Here is a 27,384-nt window from a genome sequence, read left to right on the forward strand (position 1 = left end):
AATTGTCGAGATGGCGTCAAATCTTTATGTTTGTACAAGGCTGTGGGCCACACGACATTATTTACTGTCATTTTAAAACAAAAAAGGCAGAAAATTAACCTAACTCTTGCTATTATTACCTATCATGTTGGTGTCTGAATTGGGCCATCGAGGAGAGTCTAGCAACTGACCCAAGCCTTAGAAGACGTAGTCGAATGATGGCAGATAGCCTCCTATTACTTTATGGCACTTTGTCAACTCTGAGAATGCCATGAAGGAAAGGTAGTCAATATTCATGAGCAGATGCACTTCATCGCCTAGCAGCTAGCGATTTCCACTCAGTTCAGTTTCATCCCAGAACAAAAAAATATGACATGAAAATATCCTCCATCCCACTGTCAAAAACGAATTTGTAAGGTAACGCGTACGACTCCAGATATGTACACATTTTATACTGCGCGGAAACAACGTGTACTTTGGTTGTTGATGGTTGTTGAACAGAGCGTTCTGTAACCTACAACTAAGTTTCGGCGCCCTTTAGATGTTCTAACCATGTTACTTAATACTAAACATCGGACTTCCCGAAAGTAGTTTCGTCCCTAACACTCTGCTTAAATTAACTGAGTGTCTCCTTCGCAGCCGAGATCTCTAACGTTTGCTAGGACAGTGGCTCCGAACACCGAGATAGAGGTACGCTATGAGTATGAGTTGGACAGTTGTCACACTTGACGCACGGACAGTGCTAACAGTACAGTATTTAGGTGAATTCGACAGGAATTGTAATGTGGAGGCACACATCCTTTTATAAAGGCGACGAGGAATCTTATGTATTCTAATACGTACAGGTATGACTTGAAGTAAGTTAAAATGGTTGGCATGGGACAATGTTTTCCTAACAGTAATGAACGTGGACTGTCACACTTCACAGTGGGCTATTATTTGAACACGGCACCATACCGAAACCGCATCATAAACAAATTTAGGCGGAACTTTTCCTTGTTAAAATATTGTAGGGCTATGAACGCAAACAAGCACAAAATAACCAATAATTATGTATATTTCTGTGCAAAGAAATTACGTTTTTTGTTCTTTACTTTTAATCCTTGACATGACCAATAACCTTGTGAAAGTAATCCAAGAATGAATAAAACTACTACTGCTATACATGCTCTAGTTGTCGTTAATTAGAGGAAGAAATTTTTCTATTGTCGAAACAAAAAAAAAAAAAATAATCTCATCCGCTGGGAGAAAGTTGCTCACATAAGATCCGATGTGCCTATCCCTGTTTCATTCCAGTTCAACACTCAAAAACTTTTTCTGAGGCTGCAGAAAATACGTGTGGTTAAATGGAATCTGTTTGCTTTGCTGCTTCTTGAAGTATAATCGAGGCTGTCACACTGTTGTAGATATTGCTTAATAAATATTATGTGTATCTTGCACCACTTCTGTTTCAAGTTCTCTACAGCACCATTGTCGAAACAGAATGAAAAACTTCGTAGTAACCAGCAAAATCCAGTCAAGTGGTAACTCGGACTCATGGCGTGTCAGATATGGTCATATATGCTACAAGATGTGCACCAGAGCTTAAATGTGTTCCCTTTTCTGAACAGCCTGTGCGCTACCGACATTCCCAGACCTTCACTTCCACTTACCTCCACCAATGTTCTAACGACATCGCCTACTCCCGTCTCTAACGGCCTCGTCGTCAACGGAACGCTAAACCACATTTTTCCTTCCTTCGCCTATGTAGCTACCCACGATACCATCATACTTTCACTCGCGTCCCTCCCCACATACGTCTCTCAATCAAATAATCAAATGGTGTAACAGATGGAAATTGGAATATAATCCACAGACAAGCAAATGCGCACTCTTTGTCCGCATCTCTCGACTCTACTGCTGTACTGATTTCCACTCGTTCATCTTCTCACTAGGAGAGTAAAGTGCTTAGAACTAACCACGATGAAAAGCTAACCCTGGAATGCACACCTTACTATACATCACAGAGCCTGACCCCGGCTGTAACTGCTGTTATGCCGCACCTGTGTCCACATCCTTCTAACATTATCCTTACCTACATGTCTCTAATTTATCCTATCCAAACCTACAGGGTATGTCACTGTTGGCTGGATGTCTGCCTCTTTTAAATTTTTCAAATTCTTTAACATACATTTCGCCTTGCCTTCATCCGCCTGCCTCTTCTAACTCGCGTCCTCTTCAACTCTTCCAGTTCCTACACTTTGTAAGTAGGCTATTTAGGTTTTTATGTTGGTAACGCCAGTATGAAAATCGCTGACTGTGCTGTGTACAGTCTGTGGCTGGTTGCATTGTTGGAATTTTTGCTATTGTAGTGTTGGGCAGTTGGAGGTGAGCCGCCAGCAGTGGTGGATGTGGGGAGAGAGATGGCGGAGTTTTGAGAGCGGGTGATCTGGACGTGTGTCCATCAGAGACAGTAAATTTGTAAGACTGGATGTCATGAACTGATATATATATATATATATATATATATATATATATATATATATAATGACTTTTGAACACTATTAAGGTAAATACACTCCTGGAAATTGAAATAAGAACACCGTGAATTCATTGTCCCAGGAAGGGGAAACTTTATTGACACATTCCTGGGGTCAGATACATCACATGATCACACTGACAGAACCACAGGCACATAGACACAGGCAACAGAGCATGCACAATGTCGGCACTAGTACAGTGTATATCCACCTTTTGCAGCAATGCAGGCTGCTATTCTCCCGTGGAGACGATCGTAGAGATGCTGGATGTAGTCCTGTGGAACGGCTTGCCATGCCATTTCCACCTGGCGCCTCAGTTGGACCAGCGTTCGTGCTGGACGTGCAGACCGCGTGAGACGACGCTCCATCCAGTCCCAAACATGCTCAATGGGGGACAGATTCGGAGATCTTGCTGGCCAGGGATGTTTACTTACTCCTTCTAGAGCACGTTTGGTGGCACGGGATACATGCGGACGTGCATTGTCCTGTTGGAACAGCAAGTTCCCTTGCCGGTCTAGGAATGGTAGAACGATGGGTTCGATGACGGTTTGGATGTACCGGGCACTATTCAGTGTCCCCTCGACGATCACCAGTAGTGTACGGCCAGTGTAGGAGATCGCTCCCCACACCATGATGCCGGGTGTTGGCCCTGTGTGCCTCGGTCGTATGCAGTCCTGATTGTGGCGCTCACCTGCACGGCGCCAAACACGCATACGACCATCATTGGCACCAAGGCAGAAGCGACTCTCATCGCTGAAGACGACACGTCTCCACTCGTCCCTCCATTCACGCCTGTCGCGACACCACTGGAGGCGGGCTGCACGATGTTGGGGCGTGAGCGGAAGACGGCCTAACGGTGTGCGGGACCGTAGCCCAGCTTCATGGAGACGGTTGCGAATGGTCCTCGCCGATACCCCAGGAGCAACAGTGTCCCTAATTTGCTGGGAAGTGGCGGTGCGGTCCCCTACGGCACTGCGTAGGATCCTACGGTCTTGGCGTGCATCCGTGCGTCGCTGCGGTCCGGTCCCAGGTCGACGGGCACGTGCACCTTCCGCCGACCACTGGCGACAACATCGATGTACTGTGGAGACCTCACGCCCCACGTGTTGAGCAATTCGGCGGTCCGTCCATCCGGCCTCCCGCATGCCCACTATACGCCCTCGCTCAAAGTCCGTCAACTGCACATACGGTTCACGTCCACGCTGTCGCGGCATGCTACCAGTGTTAAAGACTGCGATGGAGCTCCGTATGCCACGGCAAACTGGCTGACACTGACGGCGGCGGTGCACAAATGCTGCGCAGCTAGCGCCATTCGACGGCCAACACCGCGGTTCCTGGTGTGTCCGCTGTGCCGTGCGTGTGATCATTGCTTGTACAGCCCTCTCGCAGTGTCCGGAGCAAGTATGGTGGGTCTGACACACCGGTGTCAATGTGTTCTTTTTTCCATTTCCAGGAGTGTACATTGTTTGTTCTCTATCAAAATCTTTCATTTGCTAACTATGCCTATCAGTAGTTAGTGCCTTCAGTAGTTAGAATCTTTTATTTAGCTGGCAGTATTGGCGCTCGCTGTGTTGCAGTAGTTCGAGTAACGAAGATTTTTGTGAGGTATGTGATTTGTGAAAGGTATAGGTTAATGTTAGTCAGGGCCATTCTTTTGTAGGTATTATTGAACGTCAAATTGCGTTGCGCTAAAAATATTGTGTGTTAGTTTAGTGTTGATCAGAATAAGTAAAGAGAGAAATGTCTGAGTACGTTCAGTTTTGCTCAGTTGTTTGAAAATCAAATAACGTAAGAGGTTTATCAGCACAGTAATTTATAAATTTTTCTAAAGGGACGTTTCAACTTCTCTTCCTGAAGGACATAGAAACGGATGCATTAACTGGGAATACGAGTCCTTGCATCCAAAATTGACTCTAATCACTAATCCTGCTACTCCGCTTCTCCATTACACTTACGTCACGCATATCACAACTTCTATACACCTCTAGGACTTCTCTGTCCTATCCTTGCCTGAATGTTAACCGACTACCATTCTTCAACGATGAGACCCGTCTTGAAATTCAGTATATTCTATCAGTCAAGTCTAACCAAGTCTCGTCCTACATTCATTCCAGCCTGTCCTTTCGCTTCTTCCTCCTCTTCACAGGCCGTTGTGGCCGAGCGGTTCTAGGCGCTTCAGTCCGGAACCACGCTGCTGCTACGGTCGGAGGTTCGGATCCTGCCTCGGGCATGGATGTGTGTAATGTCCTTAGGTTAGTTAGGTTTAAGTAGTTCTAATTCTAGGAGACTGATGACCTCAGATGTTAAGTCCCATAGTGCTCAGAGCCATTTGAAGCTTCCTCCTCTTCCCCTACACATAACTTTCGATTTAAGCTTGCGTATTTCTCTTTCATAGTCCCATATATAATATTTATATTTTTTCCTCCGTCATGAAAATAATGGTTCTCATACACCACATCGTCTGTCTCATAACAGCCTCAGTCTCATCATCAATGTGCCTTTCCAATTGTTGTATACATAGGGTGACCAGATGCAGTTGTTTAAAAAGGAGGATAAACAGCTTCAAAAAGGAGGACAAAGGAATAAAAAAAGAGGACACATCAAACGGGTCAACTGCAGATGAGGATACCACCCATCAGCTTTGGACAAGTCACGTGACTATCGGGAATTACCGTTAAAACTAGTAGTTAATTGTTACTGGTGGTCAGGTAGTGATTCCCAGAGCAATATTTTTTATTTTAAATTAAAAACAGTGATTGTGGTGACAGTGTGGCGTCAATTGTTTTGTTATGTCAACAACACGAAATTGTTTACAAAGCGAAAAACGTAAGACTATTCACCTCCCTTCATTCGACGCACCGCTACCAACATCTACAGTTCAAGCAGCAGCTGACGACATGTAAACTGCACTTTAACCTTCCGAATACAAAGAAATTGAATGACTATGAAACAATGAAATAAAACCATGACAGTTAATCTGTCGAGTTATTTCTTACCTTTATTGGCCACTGAAACGTACGTTCCAGCTCCACGAATCTCACATTCCGCTTCAAATTCATTTCTCCCTTTCTTGAAAGCCGGATATTTGCAGGAAAGGACATCAGAAAATCTACGCTTTCGTTTAGGCATAGCCAAATGTTTTAGATAACTCACTCTGTTAAAAATTACACTCACAACTCACACGTGCACTACAGGAAGCCAAGCCAATACAAAGCGAAGATACGAAACGAAAATTTTAAATAATCGATATTTGCATTCGCTTATAGGTCGATCAACGGTAACATCGACGATCCTGGTGCCACCTACTAACACCGCCTTCGCGCGTGTTTATCACGAAAGCTGTGCCGATAGTTAAAGTATTTAAGAAAAGGGCAATAGAACGGGACGAATTGTAAATTTAACTGAATTACGCTCAACTTAGCGAAAAAGACGGACACTGTAAAAATCCCCTCGGACCCCGGACAAGGAGCTGAAATGGAGGACATGTCCGGATTAATCCGGACGTCTGGTCACCCCATGTATAAATCACGAATACTCTGCCGCGTTGTTGTTTCCATTTTATGCAAAAAATGGAAACAATTCGGCAGAACACACAGAAATGCACTACTAATCAATCGAGCAAAAAAGAGAACCCTGAGAGATAACACCAGCATGTAAAATTTTAAAAGTTATAAAATTACGTTATTTTAAGCCGGCAAATTGTTATCTGTTTTCAGTTTTGAACCCACAGTTATAGCTTCATTTGAATAATTTTATCGTTGCTATGACTGTTTTGTTGCGAGCCTGCCTACTCGTGAGGAAGTGAAAGAAAGAAATATAGAAAAACATCATGCTATAAACATGTTGTTGCCTACTGCAGTTCAACTCAGTTTTTTCCCGAATATTTATTGAGAATTTGCAGTGACTAGATGGTGACTGAGCTCTTGATATCTTGATATCAAGAGCTCAGATGGAAACCCAGTTCTAAGCAAAGAAGGGAAAGCAGAAAGGTGGAAGGAGTATATAGAGGGTCTATACAAGGGCGACGTACTTGAGGACAATATTCTGGAAATGGAAGAGAATGTAGATGAAGACGAAATGGGAGACACAATACTGTGTGAAGAGTTTAACAGAGCACTGAAAGACCTGAGTCGAAACAAGGCCCCGGGAGTAGACAACATTCCATTAGAACTACTGACGGCCTTGGGAGAGCCAGTCCTGACAAAACTCCACCATCTGGTGAGCAAGATGCATGAGACAGGCTAAATACCCTCTGACTTCAAGAAGAATATAATAATTCCAATCCCAAAGAAAGCAGGTGTTGACAGATGTGACAATTACCGAACAATCAGTTTAATAAGCCACAGCTGCAAAATACTAATGCGAATTGTTTACAGACGAATGGAAAAACTAGTAGAAGCCAACCTTGGGGAAGATCAGTTTGGATTCCGTAGAAATATTGGAACACGTGAGGCAATACTGACCTTACGACTTATCTTAGAAGAAGGATTAAGGAAAGGCAAACCTACGTTTCTAGCATTTGTAGACTTAGAGAAAGCTTTTGACAATGTTGACTGGCATACTCTCTTTCAAATTCTAAAGGTGGCAGGGGTAAAATACAGGGAGCGAAAGGCTATTTACAATTTGTACAGAAACCAGATGGCAGTTATAAGAGTCGAGGGACATGAAAGGGAAGCAGCGGTTGTGAAGGGAGTGAGACAGAGTTGTAGCCTCTCCCCGATGTTATTCAATCTGTATATCGAGCAAGCAGTAAAGGAAACAAAAGAAAAATTCGGAGTAGGTATTAAAATCCACGGAGAAGAAATAAAAACTTTGAGGTTCGCCGATGACATTGTAATTCTGTCAGAGACAGCAAAGGACTTGGAAGAGCAGTTGAATGGAATGGACAGTGTCTTGAAAGGAGGATATAAGATGAACATCAACAAAAGCAAAACGAGGATAATGGAATGTAGTCGAATTAAGTCAGGTGATGCTGAGGGAATTAGATTAGGAAATGCGACACTTAAAGTAGTAAAGGAGTTTTGCTATTTGGGGAGCAAAATAACTGATGATGGTTGACGTAGAGAGGATATAAAATGTAGACTGGCAATGGGAAGAAATGCGTTTCTGAAGAAGAGAAATTTGTTAACATCGAGTATAGATTTAAGTGTCAGGAAGTCGTTACGAAAGTATTTGTATGGAGTGTAGCCATGTATGGAAGTGAAATATGGACGATAAATACTTTGGACAAGAAGAGAATAGAAGCTTTCGAAATGGGGTGCTACAGAAGAATGCTAAAGATTAGATGGGTAGATCACATAACTAATGGGGAGGTATTGAATAGAATTGGGGAGAAGAGGAGTTTGTGGCACAACTTGACAAGAGGAAGGGACTGGTTGGTAGGACATGTTCTGAGGCATGAAGGGATCACAAATTTAGCATTGGAGGGCAGTGTGGAGGGTAAAAATCATAGAGGGAGACCAAGAGATGAATACACTAAGCAGATTCAGAAGGACGTAGGTTGCAGTAAGTACTGGGAGATGAAGTGGCTTGCACAGGATAGAGTAGCATGGAGAGCTGTATCAAACCAGTCTCAGGACTGAAGACCACAACAACAGATGGTGACTGACCGGTGTCTGGCGGTCCCCGATGCAGGAGCTTCTTGTCGGTGTTGGACTCGAGGAAGAGCAGGGTGAGGAAGACGACGTAGGCGGCGACGCTGGAGATGAGCCGGTTGATGGGCAGCGACCACTGGCGCACCATGCGGCTCTGCGGCGCCACGACGCACCATCCCGCGATGATGGGCAGCATCGGGATGCGGGTCACCACGTCCAGGGCCCGCATCGGCAGCGACCGCGTGCGCCACTCTACCCAATCGCCCGTCCACTCCCACGCCAGCACCTGCCGTTAGCAAAGAACCACTGCCGCCATTCTATCAAAGGGGGCACTGTTGTTAACAAGAAGGGCAAAAGAAGTGATTCACAAAACAATCGGCCAACATCAGTGAACATGTTCTGCGCTCAATATAATATCCCGAACAGAATGACCTTCTCCACGCTGACTGGCAGGTGCCTTTGTGCGCAAAGGTCAGAAAAACTTTTCCAATCAGGTGGCTGTACCTGCCCATCAGGCTCTCCCAGCAAACACTGCTTTCCGACTTTAATTACAGGGTGTCCCACTCAAACCTCCCTGATTTCAAAGACCCAGGAAAAAAACTCACAGTAGATACGACAATGAAAAATGCACGACATTGTAAAGCAGCTCAAAGAATTTGTTTATTTATCATCAATACAAGGAAACAAAAGAAAAATTCGGAGTAGGAATTAAAATCCATGGAGAAGAAGTAAAAACTTTGAGGTTCGCCGATGACATTGTAATTCTGTCAGAGACAGCAAAGGACCTGCAAGAGCAGCTGAACGTAATGGACAGTGTCTTGAAAGGAGGATATAAGATGAACATCAACAAAAGCAAAACGAGGATAATGGAATGTAGTCGAACTAAGTCGGGTGATGCTGAGGGAATTAGATTAGGAAATGAGACACTTAAAGTAGTAAACGAGTTTTGCTATTTGGGGAGCAAAATAACTGATGGTGGTCGACGTAGAGAGGATATAAAATGTAGACTGGCAATGGCAAGGAAAGCATTTCTGGAGAAGAGAAATTTGATAACATCGAGTATAGATTTAAGTGTCAGGAAGTCGTTTCTGAAAGTATTTGTGTGGAGTGTGGCTTTGTATGGAAGTGAAACGTGGACGATAAATAGTTTGGACAAGAAGAGAATAGATGCTTTCGAAATGTGTTGTTACAGAAGAATGCTGAAGATTAGATGGGTAGATCACATAACTAATGAGGAGGTATTGAATAGAATTGGGGAGAAGAGGAGTTTGTTCAAATGGTTCAAATGATTCTGAGCACTATGGGACTAACTGAGGTCATCAGTCCCCTAGAACTTAGAACTACTTAAACCTAACTAACCTAAGGACATCACACACATCCATGCCCGAGGCAGGATTCGAACCTGCGACCGTAGCGGTCACGCGGTTCCAAACTGAAGCGCTTAGAACCGCACGGCCACACCAGCCAGCGAGGAGTTTGTGGCACAACTTGACTAGAAGAAGGGATCGGTTGGTAGGACATGTTCTGAGACATCAAGGGATGACCAATTTAGTATTGGAGGGCAGCGTGGAGGGTAAAAATCGCAGAGGGAGACCAAGAGATGAATACACTAAGCAGATTCAGAGGGATGTAGGTTGCAGTAGGTACTGGGAGACGAAGAAGCTTGCACAGGATAGAGTAGCATGGAGAGCTGCATCAAATCAGTCTCAGGACTGAAGACCACAACGACAACATCATCATCAATACACCTCTACATGTGAACCATATGTCGCACGAAGAATATCGAGTCTATATTCAATTTCTTGCCAAGTTCTTTGTAACATTTCCTCTGTTATTGTTGCAATGGCATTAGTGATACGATCGCAACGTGGGAATATCGTCCACTTTGGTCGCATACACACAGTCCTTCACTAATCCCCACATAAAAAAAATCAATGTCGGGTGAACGTTGGGGCCAGGAAACGGGTCCTCCGTGTCCGATTCAGCGATTGGGAAATTTCCTCTCTAGGAACTAGCGAACAGCTGTTGACCAATGTGGCGGAGCTCCATCTTGTTGAAAAATGATGTTGAGTTGCAAGTCTTGCATCTGAGGGTACACTAACTGCTCCAACATGTCCACACTGACCCATTCACTGTTTTTCCGCAAAGAAGAACTGTCCAGCAATCCTGTCGTGTATTACCCCGCACCAGACGTTTAGGGCTATCACGAACATGTTCAATGACAACGTGCGGATTTTGCGAACCCCAAATACGAACATTATGCCTATTAACCCTTCCTGATAGATGGAAGGTTGCCCCATCTGAGAATAAACAACTTTCCAGGAAGCTGGCATCCATATCAATACGATGCAGTACATCTGCAGCAAATTGTTGTCGGCGTGGTTTGTCGTTTGGCGTCAGATGTTGCAGAATTTGCACTTTGTAAAAGCACACATACGAAGACGCTGGTGGCCTACACAATGCAATGTTGATCGAGGTACATCAAGTTGCTTGGATTCTTGACGATTGACTTGCGTGGGCTTCTGAGAAAAGTTTGTTTGATGTCCTCCACTGTCTCTTCTGAAACTCCGTAACGTGCACTGCCAGAATGTTTCAGGACACTTCCTGTTTCCAGAAATGTCCTATACCATTCCTTAATTGTTTTCATATCAAGTGGATCACATTCATACACGCGACGATAATTCCTTTGCCCAGTAGTGGACGATTTTGTTTCTGCAAACCACACTACTACTTGTGGGCGCTGCTCTGGAGTCGCCATTTTCAAAAAATGGTTCAAATGGCTCTGAGGTCATCAGTCCCATAGAACTTACTACTTAAACCTAACTAACCTAAGGACATTACACACATCCATGCCCGAGGCAGGATTCGAACCTGCGACAGTAGCGGTCGCGCGGTTCCAGACTGTAGCGCCGAGAACCGCTCGGCCACTCGGGCCGGCCGCCATTTTCACTTTATGCGTCTATTTTGCACTCTGGCGGCGATACTTGCACTCCTAGCGCGGGAATATGAATTCTTTGACATGCTCTACAATGTGGTGCATTTTTCATTGCCGTACCTACTGTGGTTTTTCTCTCCTGCGTCCTTGAAATCAGGGAGGTTTGAGTGGGACACCCTTTATTTTAATGGTAGAGACGCTAGGCGGTACACTTTGCCTCATTGGTAGGGTGCTGGGGAAAACAATGAGTGTACGAAGCAGATTAGTTACAAAACACTCATGCGAGTCAGCCTAGAATATTATTCACATGTATGGGACGGATAGTAACAGGGGATATTGAACGTATACAGAGAGGGCAATACGGTTGGCCACAGATTGGCCCGACTCATGGGAGATTGACGGAAATCAGTCAAATGAGATGTTCAAAAAAATTGCAACTGGTGTTGTAATTTGTTGTTAATTAATTAGTACAGTTACGGATACTCTGAACTATAGTGTTCAGCATGCTGCACAAATAAGTTCCAGAAATGCTGCGAAACATAATCTGTCAGACACTTGAAAATAGACGCCAACTTTCCTGCAAAAGCGTACGTATAGTGTTTCAAGAATCAGTGTGAAGCGAATATACAAGTCTCCTACGTTTCGCTACCATAGGAGGTGCGAAGACAGCATTAGACTTATTACCTCGCCGAAAGAGGCATTTAAGTACTCATTCTTCTTCATTCGTCTGACCGTGCTTATCCGAGTGCAGTAGGAAGGTACATTAATACATAGTACAACTGGAATTACCCTCGTAGACGTTCATAGTTGCAGATTTACCTTCCCATAAGACCACATACGTCCGTGTGTATAGGAAGGAACAGTTTTACATCTATCAACAGATGGGGTTTCACTACGCGTGGCCTACACCTAAACAGGACTGGGAAGGGAAGGTTGGTACAGCTGATTCATGAAAGTATAGGGGGTGGATCTCGGGCCACACATGGTTAAATACCTGTTGTCATATGTATGTAAAGTAGGTCTTTTTTAAGATAAATCCAGACAACAGATTCCCCTGCCTAAAGAGTATCTCTAGCACTTTAAAAAATATTAAAACAATCACACACAAGACAGATTTTAACACCTCAAATATCACAAATACCAGATGCCACAAAGAAAAACAAACCATTGGAAAGAGTAACATGGGGCATTTCACAGACTTAACAATCCTCCATAAAAACATGCAATCAATAAAAAATAAAATGCAACTCTTAGAAGTTGAACTCCAATGTTTGAACTGCACTATAGTTTGTATTACTGAGCACTGGTGTAGAGAGACAGAAATCCAACATGTACTGTTATCATCGTATGAAAGGGCAAACTCTTACTGAAGAACTGCTTCAAGGGGTGGAGGATCATGCATTTATATCAGAAAAGGAACACAGTTCAAATCAAGACCTGACCTCAATACCGTAAGTGAAGACAAACACTTGGATATATCAGCTATTCAATTAACAGGGATTGATATCATCAAGAAATTAACCATTTTATGTGTGTATAGATCTCCCAGTGGTAGTGTGGATACTTTTTTCAATAAGTTAACAGAAGTTCTAGATAAAGTCTCAAGTACAAAGGTCAACATAATTTTGTGTGGGGACATTAACATCATCACTAACATCATAAATGAATCCAGCAGCACCTTCATAAACATCCTTCAAAGTTTTGGCATGTCCTAATTGGTCAATAGTGCAACAAGGGTTTTTTCACTACAACTTCATCAATAATTGACAATGTGGCAACAAATACGAACAGGGGAAAATGTGATGTAGCTGTAAAAGATCTCTGACTATCAGACCATCTCTGTCAAATAACAACAGTAAAGTCAGGCAGCGAATCATTTCCTAACCTACGAGCCTACAAACGACATCTATCAAAAATCAAAATAAAAGATTTTTCAGAGGAACTAGAAAAACAAAGCTGGGATGAAGTGTATAAGGAAACCAATGTGAATATGAAATTTTCTAAATTCTCCCCGTTGTTTAAATTGAACATCGAAAAGGCATTTCCAAAAGTATGCATGTCTGTATAAACATCCCACAAAAACAGATGGATAACAGCAGGTATTAAGAAGTCCTCCCAAACACATAAACACCTCAGTTCCATGAAAAAGATTCACAGTGATCCAGAATTCTTAAATTTCTATCATAGGTACAAAAAGATCTATAGGAAGGTGCTGATTGCTGCAAAAATGTCATTTAATGACAAAATAATATATAATGCAGAGAATAAAAGCAAAGCGGTCTGGGAATGTTATAAAAAGGAAACAGGGGAGGCAAACAAATGCAGAATAACATACTGCTAAGGGAGGGGGGTAAAGTAATAAATGACCCACAGCACTTAGCAAACTATGTAAATGAGCATTTTTCAAGTATTGCAGAGAAGTTACAGCAAAAATTCCACGAAACAAATATAACACCTGTAAATAATGTTGCACTAAATACAATGATGTTACTTCCAACCACAGAGAATGAAGTCAGTAAAACAATTCAAAAACTAAAAAATGAAAAGTCAGTAGGCTTAGATGAAGTACCAATATGTGTACTGAAACAATGCATAGAGATTATACAAGGCCCCTTAACAAATATAATAAATGAATCCTTCACATCAGGGACATTTCCAGAGCAGTTAAAACAGGCAAGAGTTGTGCCTTTGGTTAAGAAAGGTAATGCAAAAGACACAGAAAATTACCGACCCATTTCCTGCTGTCAGCATTCTTAAATATAATAGAAGCAACTATGAAAGACAGATTAATGATTACCTGAATAAATACAATCTTTTAAGTGAATCACAGTTTGGTTTCCGAAGTGGCAAAAATCGGAGTCAGCCATAGTAGAATTCATAGAAGTTGTTCTTGATGCTCTTGATAAAGATGAGTGTGTCACAGGCATATTTTTGGATCTTTCTAAGGCGTTTGATACAGTCGACCACACGATTCTATTAACTAAATTAGAAGCATTAGGAACAAGGGAGGTAGCTTATGACTGGTTTCGATCATTCCTAACAGATAGTGTACAAAGGGTAGAGATAACATGTACTTCAAATAGATCTAAACACTTAGTAAAACACTTATCAGAACCAAAATACATTAATATAAGAGTTCCACAAGGTAAAATATTAGGACCAATACTGTTCCTGATACACATCAATGACTTTCCCAGTAGTGTTACTCATGGTGAAAAAATCCTCTTCGCTGAAGACAGCAATATTATAGTCACTCAGAAAACAAGAGAACTGCCGGCCGGAGCGGCCGAGCGGTTAAAGGCGCTACAGTCTGGAACCGCACGACCGCTACGGTCGCAGGTTCGAATCCTGCCTCGGGCATGGATGTGTGTGATGTCCTTAGGTTAGTTAGGTTTAAGTAGTTCTAGGTTCTAGGGGACTTATGACCACAGCAGTTGAGTCCCATAGTGCTCAGAGCCATTTGAACCATTTGAACAAGAGAACTCCTTGCCAAGAAACCAAATGAAACTCTCAAGGAAGTTTATGATTGGTGAATAAGTAATAAAGTGACATTGAACATAAAGAAAACTAATGCCATGAATTTCAGTTTGAAGAGGAAAAATGACAATGTTAAATTAAATGTAGATGGCACCTCTATAGACTGCGTAACAAATGCAAAATTTCTAGGAATGAATAATGATTCTCAGTTGAAGTGGTGTGAACACACAAAGATACTTGCAAACAGAATGTCACCAGCATGTTATGTCCTTAGAATCCTATCATCAGTGTGAAACATGCAGTGTCTTTTTGTTACATAAACAGCTCTGTCCATGACCTAGCAACAAGAGATAGACTCAACTTACATTTACCAAGAAAAAATAAACATAAAACTCAAAACAGCATTTTCTACCAAGAAATAAAACTGTACAATAAATTGCCAAAAGAGGTTAAAGAAATTGCAAAAATACACTTATTTAAAAAGGCAGCTAAAAAGTACCTGTTTTGCAATACATTTTATACACTGAAGGATTACTTAGCTAAAACAGATTAGGGGTTAGATAAAAATGTTATACAAATAAATAATAATAATAATGATTATAAAATATCCAACATCCCACATAAAACCTTCACTTTCTGTTTTTTCCCTTTCTAGAAATACTTTCCCCCACGTTATGCATGCCACAATACAAACACCTCTTCCTCTTTCTGAGCTCAAAATCTCATTCATTATGGAGGGATGCTGACTCAGTTTTTCAGGATAGCAAATGGGAAGTTGCGGTTCAGAAAATAGCCCAGAGAGCACTAGTGTGTGTGTGTATGTATGTGTGTGTGTGTGTGTGTGTGTGTGTGTAGTGAGTGAAGTGTTATGAAACAATGTGTGTATAGTGTGTGCAGTGACTGATAGTGAGATATGAGTGAACAATGTGCCATTACATTATTTAATAAGTTATTTGTACAAAAAGTATTGTATACCAGGAGTAAAATTCATGATTGTCTGTAACTAGAAGTCTGTAAATATATGTATATACGAATTAGCTTATTTTTAATTGATCTACACTTGTAAATACTTTGACATGCCCTATATCCTTGTAAAAAGAGATCTACGGATGAATAAAGCTGCTACTGCTACTACTACTGCGGTGTCACCGCCAGACACCACACTTGCTAGGTGGTAGCTTTTAAATCGGCCGCGGTCCGCTAGTATACGACGGACCCGTGTGTCGCCACTGTCAGTGATGGCAGACCGAGCGCCACCACACGGCAGGTCTAGAGACACTGACTAGCACTCGCCCCAGTTGTACAGCCGACGTTGCTAGCCATGGTTCACTGAGAATTACACTCTCATTTGCCGAGACGATAGTTAGCATAGCCTTCAGCTACATTTGCTACGACCTAGCAAGGCGCCGTATTCAATTGATATTGAGATTCTATTAATGTATCATCAAGAGCGATGTTCTACAAATGTGGATTAAAGTTAAGTATTCCAGAAGCTACGTACTTTTCTTTATAGCATTCATTACGCATCCCGTTTCAGACCTCACGCCAGCCTGCGTGAGTTTAAGCGCGTGCTTTTCGGCTTCCTCTCATTGTGTCTAGGCTGTCTTGTCTAGACACAACAACTACTACTACTGCTATTACTACTAAATATACAGAGTTATCCTGTAGTGTTCATAAAAGCATTCAGGAACGAGATATTTGCTGTTTCTTCCGAACAAGACACAACTAGGGAAAAGGCACCACAGGTGCAAAGATGAGAGCTGGAACCAGTGCCATGAAGACTCGCCACTTGCGCGAGTTCCACCTGCGCCAGGGGCGGCGCTGAGGATGAAGACATCAACCTCGCCTCGGCCAGTTGCCGGCCGAGTGCAATCCGCCAATGACCGGACGGCAACGGACAGAAGCGTACTCGGAAGAGAGAAGAGCGGCTCGCGCCCGCTTACAGATCATCGTCCAAGGCTGACTTAGACAGGGAACGTCGTTTAGTGAATCTTAGAAGTGAACTGTCAGCTATAAATTGCATTTGCTAAGTACTGTGAAGATTAGATTAGATTAGATTTACTTCATTCCAAAGTTAACCTACGATTATTTGCACTTAGCCATTGATGGCGTTTTTTTGTGTTATATTACATGCAGTGTTGCAGACTTCATTATTCTACAAGTCACGAAGATAAGTAAACCTTTTTAACTCATTTGTGTGACTTTGTTACTAATTTGTTGGAGTGATGTAGAAGCTTCGTTCTCCTATCCTGTTACCTGACCCTGGGCGTATCTGTCTAATAGGGAGAAATTGTCTGAGCGAAGTACTGCACCAGAAGCCGCTTCACGAACTTACACACTCGGCCTACAGTAACAATAGTGGCAACTCCACAGCAGTAGCGACGAGGCCTTTACAAAAATATCTATTTAACAAAGATTATGAAGAACTCTCTGGAAACGACAGAGTCAAAAATTACGAACTCAAACGTGATGTTGCCAAACTCTGTCAGTGAGAAAAACTCTGTTAATGGGAAACGACAACATAAGAGTCGTTCTTTGTCTTTTGATAAGTAAGGACGTGGTTGGACCGCTGTAACATAGTCAAACGTGGCCAACGTGAGGGTTGCAGCACTGCAGATGAAGTAAGGTGCAACTAACGAGTCATTCGTGAAGTAAGATCCGTAAGACTGCAGTCTGTATCTACAAGCAGACGTTTACAGTCGATTATCCCGAATAGTTTGGCATTGTACCTGATTTGGGAGAACGCGGCACGATTCTCATACACAGAAAGCCAAATGAAAAAGACTGTAGCGAAGCTAATTGGGCTTATGGTGTCAAGTACTCACTTAGGAGACATTCGACGTATAGCACGTTTCAAACGGTTAAGAAAAAAAAGGGATACTGGCACTATAATACGAGGAACGAACAGCATAACGAGCTGTACTGACTTCCGACTTCGAAAAAGCGATGCTTGTTTCCCTTAAAGAGGAACCTTCAGTCAGTTGCATGTGAAATAAGTGTCAAGCAAAGCACTGCTTTGAAAGCAGCATGGGGTCAGCAGCTACACTCCTATTTTTAGAGAGAGTTTAATCCCTACTGATTTAGGATCCGTGTCATGTCGAGTTAAAAGGTGATACAGCACTGTATGATAGATTCTCATTTTACCGCGTTTTGCGTGTGTGCGAGGGACGTTCAATAAGTAATGCAGGACTATTTTTTCTGAAAGCAGGTTTTTTTATTCAGGATTACACTACACCATATTATTCCCCACTCTTTTGCCTACAAAACCTCATTTTTCAGCATAATCTCTGCTCGATGCGACTATATTACGCCACCTTACTGGGAGGGAGGAGGGGGCGGGGTCTGTATGTCCGCATGGTACCACTTTACCGGTCGACACACCTTACTGGGGGTGGGGGAAGGGGGGGTTGCATGTCCACATGGAACCACTCTACCAGTCGACGTCGAAGCCAACGTTTTACTGCAACAAAGACCTCCCCATCATCCACGTACTGCTTGCCCAGAGTGCATCATTCATTGGACCAGACAGATGGAAGTTGGAAGTGTGGCAACCAGGCTCTAGGGTGGATGAGGAAGAACAGTCGAATGAGGCTTTGTGAGCTCCTCTCGGGTGCATGGACTTGTGTGAGACTTGCGTTGTCATGAAGAAGGAGAAGTTTTGTATTGTATGTTAACCGGGGGCCTTGAAACGACGGAGAGGTTCCGCCCCCGCTGCAGCCGAAGTGATTCACAACCCCACGACAACTACAGCAGTCAACTTTACCCCTCCGCTACCCCACACCGAACCACTCTTTCAGGGTTATTGTGCGGTTCGGCCACCAGTGGACCCCTCGCCCCCTCCCCCCCAGGGAACTTCTCACACCAGACGAGTGTAACCACTATGTTTGCGTGGTAGCGTACTGGTGGTGTACGCGTACGTGGAGAATTTGTTTGCACAGCAATCGCCAACATAGTGTAACTGAGGCGGAATAAGGGGAACCAGCCCACATTCGTCGAGGCAGATGGAAAACCGCCTAGAAAACATACACAGACTGGCCGGCTCGCCGGACCTCGACACAAGTCCGCCAGGCGGATTCGTGCCGGGGACCAGGCGCTCCTCCCCAATTCGGAAAGCCGTGCTTTAGACCGCGAGGCTAACCGGGCGGGCTAAGGAGAAGTTCATTTGCATTTTTGTGGCGACGAACACGCTCCAACAATGTAAGACCCACAGCTGTAAGCAGTAGGCCTACACGCGGGAGATCGGACATGTTTGCGCGACCTTGTTGCGGTGATGACAGGCGCCTCGCGCAACGACTCATCGTGCTTTGTTCAGTGTAAGGTTTCCGTAGACATTCTCCAGCTGCCTATGAATATCTGCGATGCTCTGTTTTCCGACAAAAGAAACTCAATGACTGCTCTCTGCCTGTAATGCACCTTCGTTGCGGATTCCATTTTGACGGCTACGTATAGTGCCACCAGCGGGAATATCCCACGATGTTCAAAAACCATTTCTGCTTTTCATCTGATATTTACCTAAAAATTTGTTGCATATCGTTCTGAACCCCCTTCGTGCTTTTTTCGGAAGAAGCCTGCTTTCACGAGAGACGGAGTCTCTAATGGTTGTAATCGTCATTTATGAATTATTGGGAACCACTATGCTACAATTGCGAAGAGTAGTCAACCCAGGTCTGCAGTGAACCTGTGAATGGACATACTCGGTGAATGGCTAATAGCCTGGTATCTAGAAAGAGATTTTCACTCTGCAGCGGAGTGTGCGCTGATATGAAACTTCCTGGCAGATTAAAACCATGTGCCGGACCGAGTCTCGAACTTGGGACCTTTGCCTTTCGCCGGCAAGTGCTCGACCATCTAAGCTACCCAAGCACGACTCACCACCCGTCCTCACAGCTTCAATTCTGCCAGTACCTCGTCTCCTACCTTCCAAACTTCATAGAAGCTCTCCTGCGAACGCACTCTGCAGAGGAGTGAAACTTCCTGGCAGACCAAAACTGTGTGCCGGACCGAGACTCCAACTCGGCGCCTTTACCTTTCGCGGGCAAGTGCTCTACCACCTGAGCTACCCAAGCACGACTGACGACCCGTCCTCACAGCCGAGTTCGAGTCTCGGTCCGGCACACAGGTTTAATCTGACCGGAAGTTTCATATCAGCGCACACTCCGCTGCAGAGTGAAAATCTCATTCTGGAAACGTCCCCCATGCTGTGGTTAAGCCATTTACCTGCAATATCCTTTCTTCCAGAAGTGCAAGGTTCGCAGGAGAGCTTCTGTGAAGTTTGGAAGGTAGGAGACGAGGTACTGGCAGAATGGAAGCTGTGAGGACGGGTCGTGAGTCGTGCTTGGGTAGCTCAGATGGTAGAGCACTTGCTCGTGATAGGCAAAGGTCCCGAGTTCGAATCTCGGTCCGGCAAACAGTTTTAATCTGCCAGGAAGTTTCAGCCTGGTATCTGTTTTCTCCTTATTCAACTGAGCCTACGTCTTCTATGTTCCCAGTCACACACTCCCCTACGCTGTTATGAAGACACCCCACTTGATATCCGTGTACGTATGTGGTTTCAACATGGTACAGTTCACTCGATGCATTTTTCTGATGAACAACTGGATCAGACGTTTTCTGAATGGTAGGTACGAAGAGGATGCTTTGATTTGTGCCTAGATCGCCCAAATGATCTAATCCCGATTGATATCTTCTTGCAGGACCGTGTGAAAACACTTGCGTACGAGAGAACCGCCGGAAGTAAAAGGAGAATCGCTACTTAGAACGTTGTGCAGACAAAGGGTTGTGACAGAACTTACTGTTACGTCGTCATGCCTGCGTAAAAGCGGCAGATGTCCTTGTAACGACAACTGTGTATGTAGCGTCTCGTGCAAGTTTTGCAAACAAGTAATTTTTTTTTCTAAATATCCATTTACTTTGATTGTCACCACCATCAGGAGATCAAGAGAATATTTGAAATTTGCACCATTTCGGTCATAACTTTCGACTTAGTCGTTTGCAGAAGTGTGTTTTATAGCTGAAATAGACTTACTCTCGTCTACTATCTCTGAAGGATTATATCTTCATCGTGGAATCGTTCTGTACACAATGCAAAATACTGTAGAGCCCGTGGCACAACACTTTATGTGGTACTGTGGTATCACATATAGAGATTTACTCCCATTTTGTTCTCCAGTAATGTTTGTTGCCACAACAAGCAGGCTGGAAACGATTCGCAGGTTGCTTCCGAAAACGGGTTCGTGGAACTTCACTGTATACGAGACATTATTATTGGAAAAACTAGGAATTTGTGGTAAAGTCTTATGGGACCAAACTGCTAAGGTCGTCGGTCCCTTAGCTTACGCACTACTTAAGCTAGCTTAAACTGACTTACGCTAAGGGAAACACACACACCCGAAGGGGGGAGCCGCGCGGACCGTGACAAAGCGCCCAAGACGTTATTTGTCAACTGTCCTCTAACTTAAGTACACTGATTGTAACCTGAAGCTACAACGCTTACAGATAGACTCCAACAAAACTCTATGCTTTCTTTAGCTTTAGAATTTTCGCCCAATATACGGAAGAAAGAATGTGCAAACATTTAATTATTTTACCTACATCAACATGTCTACTCTTTAATTCACACTTAAGCACGTAAGTGGTTGACACTGTGTTCATCACACCCCTTTATTCAGACGATTTTCTACCGTTCAGCTCTCTAACAGCATGTGGGAAGAATAACACTTAATTCCTTCCGCGCGAGCTCTGATTTGTCTTATTTGACTGTGATGGTCATTTGTCCCTATGCAGGTGGGAGTCGACAAAATATTTTCGTTTTCGGAGAAGGAAGTCAGTGACTGAAATTTCGTGAAAAGATCCCATCTCAACGAGAAAAACCTTTGCTTTTATAACTGCCACTGCAACTTGCTTACCGTGACATTCTACCCCTTTTTCGCGATACTACAAAACACACTGCTCCTCTTTGAACTTCCGTCTCTAATGACCTCGATGTTGACCGGACGTTAAACCCTACACTTCCTTCCATTCAAAATGGTTCTAATGGCTCCGAGCACTATGGGACTTAACTTCTGAGGTCATCAGTCCCATAGAACTTACAACTACTTAAACCTAACTAACGTAAGGACATCACACACATCCATGCCCGAGGCAGAATTCGAACCTGCGACCGTAGCGGTCGCGCGGTTCCAGACTGAAGCGCCTAGCATCGCTCGGCCACTCCAGCCAGCTCCTTCCTTTCCTGTGTGGTAAGTGAGCAGTGCACCGGCACGTATCGATAAATGTAAGTGCGCCACAGACATTGCTACTTCAATTTACTGACGGATTTCGTGGTGTGGCGACAGGGGTATGCATCGAGTGCATCTGCGTCGGTTGATATGTCTCGGACAGTACATTGGACAGTCCTCAGTTCTTGAGCCGTATGGTGTGCTCGGAAGAAATGCAACCAGTGCGTATGTCCCATGTCGGGTGGGGCGATGGCTTCAGTTCAGCAGTGTTATTTTAGATAAACTGTTTCGACATATGCTTCTGCAGAAGATGACAAACTTTTTGGCTAAGAACTAAGTATTGTTTTGATGTGAAATCTTTTTTGAATACACTCCTGGAAATGGAAAAAAGAACACATTGACACCGGTGTGTCAGACCCACCATACTTGCTCCGGACACTGCGAGAGGGCTGTACAAGCAATGATCACACGCACGGCACAGCGGACACACCAGGAACCGCGGTGTTGGCCGTCGAATGGCGCTAGCTGCGCAGCATTTGTGCACCGCCGCCGTCAGTGTCAGCCAGTTTGCCGTGGCATACGGAGCTCCATCGCAGTCTTTAACACTGGTAGCATGCCGCGACAGCGTGGACGTGAACCGTATGTGCAGTTGACGGACTTTGAGCGAGGGCGTATAGTGCGCATGCGGGAGGCCGGGTGGACGTACCGCCGAATTGCTCAACACGTGGGGCGTGAGGTCTCCACAGTACATCGATGTTGTCGCCAGTGGTCGGCGGAAGGTGCACCTGCCCGTCGACCTGGGACCGGACCGCAGCGACGCACGGATGCACGCCAAGACCGTAGGATCCTACGCAGTGCCGTAGGGGACCGCACCGCCACTTCCCAGCAAATTAGGGACACTGTTGCTCCTGGGGTATCGGCGAGGACCATTCGCAACCGTCTCCATGAAGCTGGGCTACGGTCCCGCACACCGTTAGGCCGTCTTCCGCTCACGCCCCAACATCGTGCAGCCCGCCTCCAGTGGTGTCGCGACAGGCGTGAATGGAGGGACGAATGGAGACGTGTCGTCTTCAGCGATGAGAGTCGCTTCTGCCTTGGTGCCAATGATGGTCGTATGCGTGTTTGGCGCCGTGCAGGTGAGCGCCACAATCAGGACTGCATACGACCGAGGCACACAGGGCCAACACCCGGCATCATGGTGTGGGGAGCGATCTCCTACACTGGCCGTACACCACTGGTGATCGTCGAGGGGACACTGAATAGTGCACGGTACATCCAAACCGTCATTGAACCCATCGTTCTACCATTCCTAGACCGGCAAGGGAACTTGCTGTTCCAACAGGACAATGCACGTCCGCATGTATCCCGTGCCACCCAACGTGCTCTAGAAGGTGTAAGTCAACTACCCTGGCCAGCAAGATCTCCGGATCTGTCCCCCATTGAGCATGTTTTGGGCTGGATGAAGCGTCGTCTCACGCGGTCTGCACGTCCAGCACGAACGCTGGTCCAACTGAGGCGCCAGGTGGAAATGGCATGGCAAGCCGTTCCACAGGACTACATCCAGCATCTCTACGATCGTCTCCATGGGAGAATAGCAGCCTGCATTGCTGCGAAAGGTGGATATACACTGTACTAGTGCCGACATTGTGCATGCTCTGTTGCCTGTGTCTATGTGCCTGTGGTTCTGTCAGTGTGATCATGTGATGTATCTGACCCCAGGAATGTGTCAATAAAGTTTCCCCTTCCTGGGACAATGAATTCACGGTGTTCTTATTTCAATTTCCAGGAGTGTATTTGACTGTTAATATGCCTAATTAATGTTTTACATGGTAAATTGCTGTCCAGATCTTGCTCGGGATGTAATTATTATTGGCAAGCATTTTCATTTTAACTTTGCTCTATTACGCTGTAGAAACTTTTCCTGCCAGTGTGGCTTTTCGTAGCTCAACTAGTAGAACCCAGCTGTGAATGAGCTGGTAAGTACTGCATAGTGCGTTTACTGGAGAGATCGTTTTGAAACCTTTTTTCCTCTGTTGTAAAAATGTATTTTTTTTAAAGCTTATGTGGATGATTGTTTCTTAAATTGTGCTAGAATTCCTTTTTGAGTACCCCTGGGAGTAAAAGAAAATTTGTGATAGAATTTCATATTTTGTGACCTTCCTCATTCGTAGAATTTCAGTAAGGATCCCATCTGCAGAAGAGGACGGACAAGGACGATGTTGATAGTCTTTTTCGAATATTTGTTGCATCTTCGACGTGTTCTGTGAATAAAACGCACTCTTTGGTGAGCCTACCCCACAACATTTTCTGAGGTCTGGGTCCAATTTAAGTTATTCGTAACTATAATCACTAAGTGTTTACTTGAATAGACGGCCTTTAGATTTGTGTGATTTATAGTGTTGTCAAAATTTAAAGAATTCGTTTTAGTACTCATGTGGATGACATCACACTTTCCATTCTTTAGAGACTATTCCAACTCTTCGCACCATACAGATATCTTGTCTAAATGATCTTACAGTGCAAGATTGGGAGATACGCATGTCAGATGCAGATAAAATATGTTCCTTCAGAAGTATCTTCATGGTGTGTGTCCAAGAGACTTGGAAATGCAACTGTAAATGGTGAATTAGTAACAGAGGAACATCTTTTATCGGTAAAATTCACTGGTGGGGTCCGGTTTTGAGGTGAAAAGCGACTTCGCTAATTTCTCCGGGTGCATTTTGTGGCGACGAGCTCTTTGAAAAGAGCAGAACGTAGCGAAAGCTCGCTAAGTGCAACAAATAAGTTCACTAGCCACAGCCGACAGAGTGGAGCTTCACTTCCGCACACAGGCCCCAGGTGAAGGGAGCCATTTCAGTTGCTAGTAAAACATCACTACGGTATAAAAGGGAATTCCTTGCGTTTGGTGGCAGCGTATTTTGACATGCGTTATCTCTGGCGAAGGTTTATTTCGCTAACTAACATAGGATTCTGATTGGCTGCTGTGAAAATCGTTTTAGTTACTGTGGAAAAACTGCGAGAATCTTTTGATTCTAGAATTTTTCAGCGGACGGAATATTCCACCATTTTCAAAGACGTCCTTCTACGACGTCATTAGTTCCCCTTACAATATTTCGGTTGAAAGCCACCCAAGCATGGTCAAAGGTAGTCGAGAACTGACTTCCGAACATGCCTATTTGTTCGCCGAGACGACAAAGCATATGTCTCGAAGTTCGATGCACATGTGACACAAGTGTCATAATTAACGCTGCATCTCCACCCGCCCCAGTTCTGCCTAGCCAAGAGCGCGGCGTGGTACAATTTGATTCGAAAGGCTGTTCCTGTGTGTGTGTGCGTGTGTGTGTATGTGTTTGCAATTTACTTGCGCTCAACGGGAAGCCTGTCAGCACCCATACGAAAATTAGTAGGAACGAATGGGATTAAAATGGCTAAGAATGTCGTCAAACAATGAGGAGTAAGCTTGCAGAACTATATTCATTTCCAACCTCACTCATGGTCACCCACACAATCACACTCTCTCACATCCCTTAAGATAACGTAAACTTGGCGAAATGTGCTAAACTGTAATGTAATAAAAGAGAAGAGGTAAAATACCTACACAGGGAATGCCACTAGCGACAGTTCACAAAATACATGGATTAGCCCAGCAAACACACAACGGATGCTGTATACTCCAGTACTGTCCGTTCCAGTGTAATTGTTTAAAAATAAGTAATAAAATGCCACCACCTCGAAATACAAATGGATTGCCTTCAGAGATATATAAACACCATTCTAGCTTAGGACAACTGGAGGGAATCCGCCATCTTGGATTGGGAGAGGGAGAAAGGGAGTGATGAAAATGTGAGAATTGTGGGACATTTTTAAGCAGCACATATGTGCAGTCGCCAATATAGTAGTAAGTGCAATTAATTAGAACAAGTTAGTTAGATCAGCCACTGTGGACTGAGCAGAGAGTTGTGTTAAATGTGGATTTTTTTTAAATAGCACAAGCGTGCAATATCTGCCATAGTAGGAAACATTTTGATTTAGGATGAATGGGTTACATGTGCTAACTTGGGCTGCAGTGAGATAGAGGGAGAGGGGGAGGACAGGAAAGAGGAGGAGAAGGGGCGAGTGAGGGAGAGGGAGGGGGAAGGGGTGACCTTGACCTTGACACTTATGAAACTGATGTAGAACCCTACAGTGTGCACTCGAACTCCACATCCTTCACTACTGTCATAGACGTGGCACAACTTTGACTGTAAGAGATCAAACTTAAGAGGTAAAGATAAAACGTAACAAAGGAAGATTAGCGTTTAATGTCCAGTCGACGATGTGGTCACTAGATACGGGGTACAAGGCCCAATTGACGAAGAATGGGGAGGGAAATCGAACATATCATTTCAGAGAAACCATTTCAGCATTCGCTTTAAATGATTTCGACAAATTACGGAAAACCTAAATCTCGATGGTCGGAGGGTGGTTTGAAACACCTTCTTCCAAATACGAGTCCAGTGTCTTAACCACTGCAGCATCTAGCTCAGCATTGGAAGCGCCACTATGAACAACACAGGGTCAATCGAGGAGCTGCAAATAAATTGTGATTATGAGAAACATAGTTCGTTGTTCCAACTGGTAACAACTGCCAGAACGCCAGCTTGGGAAGACTGGCATTCCTTTGAGTGCGAATACTGAAATAATAGGATTCCACGAAGTCCCCGTATCACAGTTGATCAGACTGGCTGGTAGTAGTATTTTCACTACTTCCTTGACCACAGAAGGTATCAACAATTTAAAAAAAAAATCGTGGGTGTGAATTCCTAAGGGACCAACCTGCTGAGGTCATCGGTCCCTAAGCTTACACACTGCTTAAACTAACTGAAACCAGCTTATGCTAAGGACAACACTCACATCCAAGCCCGAGGGAAGACACGGACCTCTGGCGGGAGGGGCTGCGCAATCGGTGACATGGCGCTTCTTACCTCGCGGCCACTCCGCGGCGTTGCCCCCTCTCTAGAAAACTAAGCTACTGTTACATATGGTCAGAATAGTGAGACGGAATACTATATACACACCGTCTGCGTGTTGGGATGAGCGACGAACTCTTTCTGAACGAGATCCATAGCGAGCACAAGGCGAGGGAAGTCCACGGTGCCCGGGATGTTACACCCTTCGCGTCGTCGCAAGATCAGTTGCACTTCCTCTGAGCTCCGACAGCAAGCTGTGCATATGCGGAGCAAACATTACTTCGTGAAACAGCAATTAATTACGAACAATTTTAGTCTAATATGAATAATAATTACTAGGTTAGAGCCCGCTTCTTCGCTCGCATAGACTGTTTGGCCAGCACAGGTTATTTTGTGTTTCTTTAATCGTGTTTTTATGTTGTTTACAAATTGCAACACTTTCTAAACTTTTCACGCTAATTATAACCATAGAAGAATACTCTTTTCCGAGTGTACTTCTCAGCAAAAGCTATTCTAATAGTTGGAGTTCAAGGTTTTCATCACGCACTTTGCGTTCTTGTGGTGACATTTCCACAGAAACTTTCATCTCCCACACATGTTTCTTTATATCTGACTGAGAAGTTAAATACTAGCTTTCACAGATTTAGCTTTAAAATTTTTTTAATATCAAGAATTATTTTCTTAAAAATTTCAATCTCCTATTTCACCCCCTTA

At 44.1% G+C, this 27,384-nt stretch overlaps 1 protein-coding gene across 1 annotated transcript in view; it reads right to left on the reverse strand.

The window, feature by feature from the left end:
• Positions 1-27,384, reverse strand: part of LOC126125798 (short transient receptor potential channel 4-like) — a 282,592-nt gene that overhangs the window by 179,001 nt on the left and 76,207 nt on the right. Inside the window, exons 4-5 of the mRNA XM_049915137.1 lie at positions 26,779-26,924; positions 8,108-8,378 (exon numbers count right to left, since the gene is read on the reverse strand). Coding sequence (XP_049771094.1) covers positions 8,108-8,378; positions 26,779-26,924 — 417 coding nt within the window. The remainder of the gene's footprint in view (positions 1-8,107; positions 8,379-26,778; positions 26,925-27,384) is intronic.

This window comes from Schistocerca cancellata, chromosome 1, assembly GCF_023864275.1.
Source record: "Schistocerca cancellata isolate TAMUIC-IGC-003103 chromosome 1, iqSchCanc2.1, whole genome shotgun sequence".
Taxonomy (NCBI): Eukaryota; Metazoa; Arthropoda; class Insecta; order Orthoptera; family Acrididae; genus Schistocerca; species Schistocerca cancellata.